This window comes from Notothenia coriiceps, unplaced genomic scaffold, assembly GCF_000735185.1.
Source record: "Notothenia coriiceps isolate Sejong01 unplaced genomic scaffold, NC01 NC01_scaffold00003769, whole genome shotgun sequence".
NCBI lineage: Eukaryota > Metazoa > Chordata > Actinopteri > Perciformes > Nototheniidae > Notothenia > Notothenia coriiceps.
Window position 1 is genome coordinate 437,601 of NW_011336470.1, and position 10,261 is coordinate 447,861.

A 10,261-nucleotide genomic window follows, 5' to 3' on the forward strand; every position below is an offset into this window, starting at 1 on the left:
AAGTAGGGATGGGTACCGAGCCCCGGTATTAAACGGGCCCCGGGGCTGAATTATTAAAGACCGTGGTACCGTTAAGCTCCGACGTTAACAGTCTTTTTATCGGTACTGAGACATGTAGAAAATATATGTATATGTATTGTTGCTACACAAACATTATATTGCAGTTTTAGTGTCGCCAACTTCGTTTCTAACATGCAAAAAGCGTGCAAAATGCGTCTTTTTAGTCATTTTCGATCTTTTCAATCCAGGCGAGAGATCTCTCTCCCACGCCTGTGTGCGAGGGGGCGGGGCAGTTTACACACACGCAGCTGCTACATGCAGCAACACACACACACTGCGGAGATGGCGGAGAGAACGCGCTCCGAGGTGTGGTTAAACTTTACCTGTCTCGATGTGGACAGTGCTCGTTGCCAAAAGTGCAATAAGAGTTTAGCATGTAAGGGCGGTAACGCGAGCAATTTGTCTAAACATTTAGCAAAAGTGCACCACATTCAGACGGAGGAATGCACCGGGTTCCACTGTCTTTCTAGTAGCTCTGTTGCCCCGTCCACGAGTAACGTTTCCACGTCCGGTGTTATGTATGCTAGCAGCAACACACAGAGTTAACTCAATTATACAAACATGGGTTAATGATTAGAGGTAACTGAGTTACTCTTTATTTTGTTAAAGTTTCAGCTATTCTGTTTACAGTTCTGTCATCAGATTATTTATAAAGAGTAACTCAGTTACCTCTAATCATTAACCCATGTTTGTATAATTNGTGTGCCCTTGGCAAGTTTGTGCACAGATGGAAGGCTGACAGGCAGGTAGGTCATCCAGTTACTTTAGCCGAGCCGGCTCAGATGATTGGTCGTGCTTTTTACAGTATTACGGCTTCCACAGATGACAATTTTTTATGGATTTTTGTCAAAGCACTTAAGATATTCATTGCTATCGGGATGTTAAGAGCATTCCATGGAATATAACAAAAAGTGTATCTCGAGCCGGTTTCTCAAACTTACCTACCCCACCTTTAAGTCATTTCAAAACAATTTTCTGAGGCAAGACATTGGTTTATTTAGTATGTAGGATCATGCTCACCCCGTCTGTGTTGTTTTTTCATTAATGTCCTCCGTGCTGCACATTAACCCTTACTTAACTAACACTACCTCTGGATGGTAGAGACTCCAGCAGTTGACAGTGTCTCTGTGTACTCTTATCTACCACTGTATTTGTGGATCATATTGGGTCAGGGAAAATGTAAAACCAGAAGCTATTTTACAAAGTGTTTTATGTGTTGTTATCGCCTTTATTCCTGCAGGGAGAGCTGAGCGTTTGGCACACCGGCATCCACCTGACAGCTGACTTTGGGGATGTGAACCAGAGTCTGCAGGACCACACTGTGGGTAAGTTCTGCAAATGCATTTTCTATATTAACACAGCTGGAATCACTTTTCTGTGGGTGGATCTATTTCATAAGTCTGGCATCAACAGTAAGTGTTAAAGGAGTTAAGTCTAATTTAATATAGTATAAGTTTGATACCGAGAATAATAACTTGGGAGTGGGGGTGCGCCTCGCTTGTTGGTAATACAATCTGCAGAAACTTCCTTTGTTTGTAGCACAGGTGCATTCTTTCCATTTCGTTTTTCACTGACAACAAAAACAAACTGTAAGCGACTCCAAAAACCATTGCCCTTCCAGTGTGACAACAATTCAGATTTTCTGACCTATATACCTGATCCTAGGATATTCCCACAGTGACACCCAATATGCACACAGGGAATAGCACAGTGAGCGCAGGAACACTGACAGTTTCCTGACAGTCATCGTCCTGTTGTTAGTGTGTCTGCCTCCATGCTTCCTACTCTGTACTGTGGTGCGAATGACTACGGTTAACCATCAAAATCAAACAGCTTGTGGCACGATAAAGGGAATTGAGGAGCTAAATGAAAAATGCTCCAGCAGTTCTCTGATCACTGCAACTGTCTCTTCAGTATATGCTAGAAACTCCAGTTTCTGTTCTGACTTGGCACTAAGGTAACTAACAGTGAAGAAGAAGTACAGGGGATTATTTTCTAATGTAACACTCACCATCTCTTTTGTGTCTGCGGAAGGACGACCACATGGCACTGAACCTCTTGAGGGCCCCCGGTCGTCCAGCGTCATCTTCACCTGACGGGATGGCAGCTGCAGAAAGAGAAGCAGAAGCAGCTCAATAATAACATTAGAACAACATTCACTTCCTCTGAGCGTTTAAAGGCCAAGCCTCGTAATATTAATGTTTTTATTTCTGCTCAGGTTGGAGTAAAGCGACCTGAGTTCAAATGATGCAGCCAGCATCTTGATCAAACATGGAGTAGTGGATTTTGCTGCAGAAATAAGAATTTCCGATGTTTATATTGGTCATCAGACTCAAACAGGTGCTCTCCTCTTCAAGTCGTTAAGACTTATGAGACGTATTTGACTATCCAATGCAACATGTTTAAAGAAAATATACTCACAGTCAAAAGAAAATAGAATGATTGAGAATGGAAACACTGCTGTACCTATTGTTTCTCAGAAACATCAATGATGATATTACCTTTGGGCTGCTCACCCAGGAAAAGGTTGGTTAAAAACACATTTTATCACGTAACTTAACAGATCTTCCACAGACTACCTCTGACATTTAAAAACCATGCTTGCTAAATACTGTACATGCATCATAACAAAATAATAATGTAATGTTCTCTTGGTTTCAACTTGTACTTTCAACCAAAGAGGGGTGTAACACACATGTAGGGTTTAGGAAGAGACAGCTGATAAATCCAGCACTCCTCCTCTGTAATATGAGTTTGTTTTCCATCACAAATGAAGAGAATCAATGAACAAGATGTATAAGGTGCAACATAACATTGAACCACTTCCTACGTTAAAATAAGAGTTTATTTATCTGCTAAAGCCCCTCTTACCTGTGGGCTCTATCCTGGGCCACATCCTCTTTTTACTGTACATACTGCCCCTAGGTTCAATTCTCACTAAACACAATATTCCCTTCCACTGCTACGCCGACGATGTACAGATCTATTTGCCTCCCAAAGCAAATGTCAAACACTCACTACAGCAGTTGATGGACTGCTTAATAGAGATAAAATCCTGGCTGAGCCAAAACTTCCTCAACCTGAACGAGAGCAAGACAGAGGTCATCTTTTTTGGACCCCAACCTCCAGCCTCTCCGGTTGATATTCTGGGCTCCCTCAATAAAAACATCCTCCCCTCTGTCATGAACCTTGGACTGACCTTCAATAGCGCTTTTACATTCGACAAGCAGGTCAGCACCGTAGTCAAGACCTGCTTTTTTTAAATATGACTATTGGCCAAGACCAAGTCGTTTTGATCTTTTAAAGACTTAGAAAGGGTTATTAACGCCTTTGTTACCTCGAGACTGGATTACTGCAACGCTCTGTATGTGGGTACGGACCAGGCGGCAATTACAATTTAATTTATTTTAAACGTCTTTTATTTGTTTTGAAAGCACTAAATGGGCTGGCTCCGGCTTATTTAGCAGAACTCATCCATCGCTACCCCCCAGCCAGAGCCTTAACCTCCTAAGGCCCAAGCTGTTTTTTTACATGCATTTTTTATTTCTCTTTGCTATTTGGGCTTATTGGACCCTAATTAGAATACAAACTAAGAATCATCTTTTGATATGATGTACTTTTAGAGAAAAATGATGTCAACATATGTGGATTCTTGGTCCGAATTTCCATAAAACCCAATTAAGTCACCATTGAGNAAGCCGTAATACTGTAAAAAGCACGACCAATCATCTGAGCCGGCCCGACTAAAATAACTGGATGGCCTACCTGCCTGTCAGCCTTCCATCTGTGCACAAACTTATCTCGTGCCCTCATTGGTCATGTGCGCGTTCGTGTGTGTTGGAGGATGGGCTCTGTAAGGAAGTAGCAGATTTTTTCCGGCTGTGTATTTTCAAATTCTAGCGCACTCGAGCTGGTTTCTCCAAAATGACCTACCCCACCTTTAATTTATAAAAAAATGTATTGTGAAAAGAATAGTGCGCTCCATTGCGTATCAACGAATGCGAATATGGCGACAGCAACGTAACTTAAAATGACCGCAGCACTGATCAAGGTTTTCTGTTTTTCTTTTCCATGAACCAGTCTTTAAACACTGCCACTGGTCGGACTTCTTTCTGTGGATTCATATGACTGCAGAATTAAGTATTCAACTAAGCCGTCTAATAATAAAAACTAATAAACATTCTACTCTAGCTATTTTGAAACTCTCAGACATTAACTATTTTATTTAGTTTTGCAGCTACTTATCTAGCACAAACACACACTACATGGAAAGCTGGGTTATGTACTGTAACCCAGCTTCTATGAGTATAGGTGCAGCGAAGCCTATACGGCCAGGCAGGTTCGTACTGTGCATACTTTGAGGCAGACTCAGAGACAAGCTTTTTGAAATGATCATGTAGAAATCAGAGTTGTTTGTAAAGCTCCTGCTGCTCAGATAAAGCATGAACCATACAGCCACAAAATGATGGGAAACAGCCAGTGTGAAATAAACCTGATTTATCATTTAATCACCACCAATCATTATACATAACATGCACTGGGTTCCTACCTTAAAGTGTTGTTTTTAGCCTGATTCAAGTTAAAAAAAAAAGCCACATAAACTAAGCAAAATACTTCAGGGATGAGGCGCATCATTCATTGACCATGATGGTTTCAACATTCATGTCAACAGGACATAAAAATAGAAACAAGAATAAAATAAAAACATTCTTTAGTGGCAATTTTTGTCAACATCTTCTAGTTTTTTATTCAGACACCCTGTCTATATACAAATCTTATCAATCAAATGAACGTGTTTTTCCGACTGGACAAAGCTATATATCATCCTAAATAAAAACATAAATATACAACGTAACCTTCAAATGTTAACATCTGTATGACAATATTGAATGTGTATCTTAGTTTGTGCAGTTTACTAGGACATTTTTGTACGGAACTTTTTGTAAACAGCGTGTTTCATGACGGATGCAAACAGCCAGAGGTGGAGGAAGATATGTTACTTGAGTAAGAATAGCAATACCACAGTGTTCAAAAGTCCTGCATTCAAAGTCTCAAGTAAAAGTAACACCATCGAAATATATTTAAAGCTCGTCAAGTAAAAGTAATCACTATGCAGTTTTGCTAATTTCAGAGTCATATTTTTTTAAACTATTGTATTTGAGTTATTGATGGGTTCATGTTTTCACCACTTTAATGTTGCATCTGGTGAAGCTCATTTGAATGACTTGATTTACTGCTGGGTAGCTTAACCTATAATAATACATCATCATTTATTAGTGTAATTCGATCATGTGTTGATATTTTCATATGCAAAGTAGCTGCTGAAAAATCAAAGTAGAGGAGTAAAAGTTACTTTGCAAGTACAAGTACCAAAATTGTACTCAAGTTCAGTACTTGAGTAAATGTACTTAGTTACATTCCACCACTGCTATACATATAGAGTCTTAATGATAGCAGAAACGATCAGAACAGGAAGTAGGCTGTGTAGAAGCTTTACTCAGAGACCAATCACAGCACACTTTCCTCTCCTCTCTTCGAGTAGATGATATCTGGAAATATATTTCCCATAGACGTTTTGTATTGAATGACTCAATATGCTCCGTCACTAATTGTGCTTGTCTTGATGTAATATACAGCTTTTCTTCATATAAGATTGTACTTGCAGGCTTGGGGAATAACTCACTACATGAAATGGGATTACGTAATCAGACACAAAAACGTGACTGAATATGCTTAATGAAAGGCAGGTTGAATAAAATCTCTCAGCAGAGGGCACGTTTTTCAAACTAAATGTCTTAGTTTCTTCTTTCCTAAGGTTACATTATTCAGACATGAGGTAATCCAAAAGCAACGTAAAGTAATCAGGTTACATAACGTTATATATTGATACTCAGATTATTTTACAGATGACTCTTTATGTTCTTTTATTAAAGACTGGGCTGTGTCTGAAGTTATTTCCTGTAGAACAGACACTCGTGTTTAACAGTGACCAGTAACTAGAGAATTCAGATGACCTCAGAATGAATCTTTGCATCATCACTGACTGCATGAAGACCATTTCTGCCTCTAATGAATGTGAAATTCATTTTTCTACACAAATGGGATAATTACCACAGAGCAAAACAAAATCAAATGTTGGTCAGTAAATATGGTTTTCCACAAATAAAATAAGGAGTTGTTTTAGACACAGCAAGAAGTGTTGATATCCTCCGGGGTCTGCTATTGGCTGAGTGATCACACTGTAGAGATTATTTTACAACACTGTAGCCTACATATCTTAATCAGCATTCATTGATTAAGCATTGCCCTCCTAAACGCCTACTTTGGGACAGTAAAAAACTTGTGTTAAAGGATCGGACATGCTGTAGGTGTGAACATTGTACATTTTTAGGCTTAGCTCAAAATAACTTTAATCACCTACATACAAAGTATATATCAATGACATGATTATGTAGGGAAGATGTTTGAGTCAGGAACGATACAGATTCCTCTTGCTGGGTATAATAACTCCCCGTCCCCACCAGTTGAGTTGGAAGTTAAAACCTTTATGCATCATGAGTTTGCCTCTCTAATATTCCCTCGTAGGGTGCTCCAAAGTGTGCGACTGCAGTGGATAAAACCCATTTTATTTTGGCGGACTTTAGCAATTATTTTAAATCCTGCTGCTGAGGACCATAGGGCTCGTATGTATGACAAGCAAGTCATCTCAGGGTTCTGAAGAACAGAGTGGACACAGCTGAACAGGCTTTCATTCCAGCAAAACCTCCCATCACAAAACAAAGACGAGATAGGTCTACGTCAGGTGGAACAGCCTCCCTCTTGCAGACCCCTGTTCAGTTCCTCTGCCAGCTCCCTGCCTCCAACATGTTCTCTCCCTGGAAGCACCTTAACGTTGAGTGGCAGATAAGCACAAGTTGTTCACAGCACGCATTGCAGATTAACTATCAACAAAATGGTTGCTGCTCTATAGTTTTTACCTATTATTTTTTTCCTCAGCTGAGTATTAGCTACCACACAACACTCAATTTGAAGGAACAGGTTTTTCAACTGGAGGCAAACCACGCCTTCTGACCATCATTAAACACCAGCTAACTGAGTATTCGTGCATGTCCTGTGAGTGTGGGGGGAGTGGCAGCAGCAGGCCTCACACACACAAAGCTGCCAGCCTGAGAAGAAAAACCCCACTGCTGTGCTTTTATTTTAGACAAAAAGAGAGGAATGCAGCAGCCAACACGTGAACAGGCCGGCAGTGAAGGAGACTGCACAAAGCAGGAGAGACGTCTGGGCCTGGAGGCAAACATTTACTCTGTAAACAACTCTATTAACAGAAGGAGAGGTTCCATCTACAGAGAGGATACATATAACATCACTTTATCCAACATTCAGCATAGCGGATATATAGAGATCAGCCTATGGCTCCTTAAAGGCTTTCAAAATATGACTTTATTATAGTATTCATTTCATTCTAACAACCACATGGTTATATTACACTTCATAAGCACTTTCTATGAGCATCCATACAGACTGGTTGACAGTTATGGCAGTTAGACGATTAAATCAAACAGTTAATGCTCTTTTTTCATTTTAATTGTTTGCCTTAGTTATCATTTAGTCCAGGGGTCTGCAACCTTTTTGACCAAAAGAGCAATTTTGCCCCCTTTTCCACCAATATCTTTTGTCTGGAGCCGCAAAACATATTTGATAGCTTGATAGCTTATAAAGTTGTATTTATTGTTACATCATAGACAGAAACTACAGATTTTTTTGCATTTATTATGTATTACATTATAGAAAACTGTTTACCTCTAATAATAAACAAAGAACTCTTATAAGGAGAATTTAAAAAATACACAGGTCTACTTTAAAATAAATCATCACAGCACTTGGGGAGTCCTCTGCACATTTAAAGAAAATTAATATAATTAAAATGGGCCCACTTTGAAATAAATAAAACATATAGCTGCACCCTAAAACGAGTTAACTGACTGAATTATGACTGAAGATCGTCAGCTGTCTTCCTCTTCCGTGTTTTTCCTCCAATACGTAAGGCTGAGAACTTTGCTACGTAAACCAGCATCGTTTGCTGTGAAAGCAGATAACTCTGTCCACGCAATGTGTTCCTCCCATACTTTTCTTTGATTTATCCATAGTTCGCTCATCGAGCCGGGGGTCAGGTTATTCGCCTGCAAGAAAAGGCGCTGGTGCGGGACCTTAGCAGGATGTGACGCATACTTTAGCTGACCTAATTAAAACCATTTAAAAAATAATAATTTCTGTCACAGTATCACCTCAAAATACAAGATACGAAACATTTTCAACCATGCAACAAAATATAAATAGTCCTACAAATATTTGTATTTTATTTCCTTCTTATTTTTGTCTAAGCTCAAGGGAGCCAGAGCAGAGGCCGCGGGTTGCCGACCCCTGATTTAGACCAACATGTTGGATGTTATGACTTAAGTTGGAGAGATAATTTAAAGTGATAGATAACACTGCTTTCATGGCTGTAAGTGGAAGAGTAGTGTTTCTTCCCTTCATTGAAGATAAACTATAGTTCTTTATTGTCTTGTTTTAAGGTGTTTTTGTTCATTTCCGTCAATCATAACCTTTCTAATCTCCACAGCAGGGAGTGAACCGTCATAGCGTGCAGTGGTACATGGCGCTGCAAAGCTCTCCATCTGGATCCCAGTAGTACCCTGCATGCTGAAGCACAATGTCTTTCTTCATTCTGTGCAGGGTTCAAAGACTCGGAGCCTCCAGAGCTGCCGGGCCCAGTGGCTGAAAACGCGTCCCGGCAGCACCGCTACGTCAGTGGGCAGTACTTCTTCGAGTACCTGGTGGTGGTCAGCCTCAAGAAGACCCAAGACGGCAGCAGCTACGAACCACAGATCACCTACCAGTTCCCCAAGGTCAGTCTGAGGGTGGAACACAGAGGCCTGATGAGTTTATGATGATACAAGTAAAGCATTTTCATTTCAATGTAATTATCATCTGATGAGTTAAGTATTTACCCAGTTCTCTCAAGTATGGAAGATGGTTGAAAATTAGATGGAAAATGTCCTTGTGTCCCATGCAAAGGACATAGTTTAAAATATTGATTATCAAAATTAACATTCATATTATGATTAAAATGTAATATGATATAGTACAGAGTTTCATAAAATAAAAACAACATTTTCAGAAACAATATCTAATAAAAATCAATCACTTAACTCCGTAGAGTTTATTTGAATGTGTGCTTTGCTTCTTCTCATGCAAAATGTTGTCATTTTGACCTGTGGTTCATGATTGTTCAGCCCACATAGTTTTCACAGTGGTCAGCATCATAATTCATCTCACATAAATCATGCCGACAGGAGGTCTGTTACTATGGTATATTGTAGGCAGAGTGGAGATATTGAGTAGTTTGTAAACTATCAGTGCAACAAAGAAAGCATATTATATGTTAAAGAACAGAGGTGTGGTTGTGTACTTTCAGAAAGATGGGATGGCTAAATACCAGAAGGAGGAGGAGGAGAAGACGCTGAAGGCCATCACTCTCTTCTGTTTCCCAGAGGGCATCAACTGGGCTCCTCTGACAGAATACCCCAGGTACAGCTTCCTCCCCCCCCGGCTACGTTTTTTCACCGTGATCACATGTATCCATGTTTCAGGTCATTGTTCATGGTTGCTCTCTGTGTGTTCCAGTGAGACGTTCTCCTTCGTTCTGACGGAGATTGACGGCAGCAGGAGGAATGGATACTGCAGGAGGTTACTGGTCAGTGAGCCAGTGAAGGTTTCTCTCCTGTGTCTCCATCTTCTGTTTCTCATTCTCTAGTGTTCACTAAATATCCTCTGCTTCCACTCGCAGCCTGGAGGGAGAGGAGCCCGCCCCCCGGAGGCTTACTGCATCATCAGCACCCTGGCTTGTTTTGGCCTCTTCTCCAAGGTGCGTTCAAATGAACATTTATAAGCTGGGAAATCTTTCAAGTGTGCTTCTCTTTAGAAATTCTGACTTTCCAAAATATATATAATAAAAGCTGTCATCCACAAAACTACAGGAAACTTGGTGTATTGTACTCGTGGCCTAGCCTTTTCCTTCTGAATAGTGTGTTTTCAGTGTTCTGCCCTTCATCAACAGTTGCATATAGTGACAGCTTCGGTACTTGTTATTAAGACTTTGGGATATGGCAACTTGCCAAACTACGTAGTGGAATCATCA

General features: G+C 40.2%; 1 protein-coding gene across 1 annotated transcript; it reads left to right on the forward strand.

The window, feature by feature from the left end:
• Nucleotides 1-4,066: 4,066 nt before the first annotated feature.
• LOC104941722 (DENN domain-containing protein 2D-like) lies at nucleotides 4,067-10,027 on the forward strand. The gene is made up of 5 exons (XM_010766855.1): nucleotides 4,067-4,080; nucleotides 8,753-8,969; nucleotides 9,539-9,651; nucleotides 9,748-9,817; nucleotides 9,911-10,027. Exons 1-5 carry the CDS (start codon nucleotides 4,067-4,069, stop codon nucleotides 10,010-10,012), a joined length of 516 nt encoding a protein of 171 aa, XP_010765157.1. The 3' UTR covers nucleotides 10,013-10,027.
• Nucleotides 10,028-10,261: the final 234 nt, after the last annotated feature.

Coding starts and splice junctions, on each gene's coding strand:
- LOC104941722 (XM_010766855.1), top strand. Junction 8,970..9,538: donor TCACCTACCAGTTCCCCAAG/GTCAGTCTGAGG, acceptor GTGTACTTTCAG/AAAGATGGGATGGCTAAATA. Junction 9,818..9,910: donor GATACTGCAGGAGGTTACTG/GTCAGTGAGCCA, acceptor TTCCACTCGCAG/CCTGGAGGGAGAGGAGCCCG.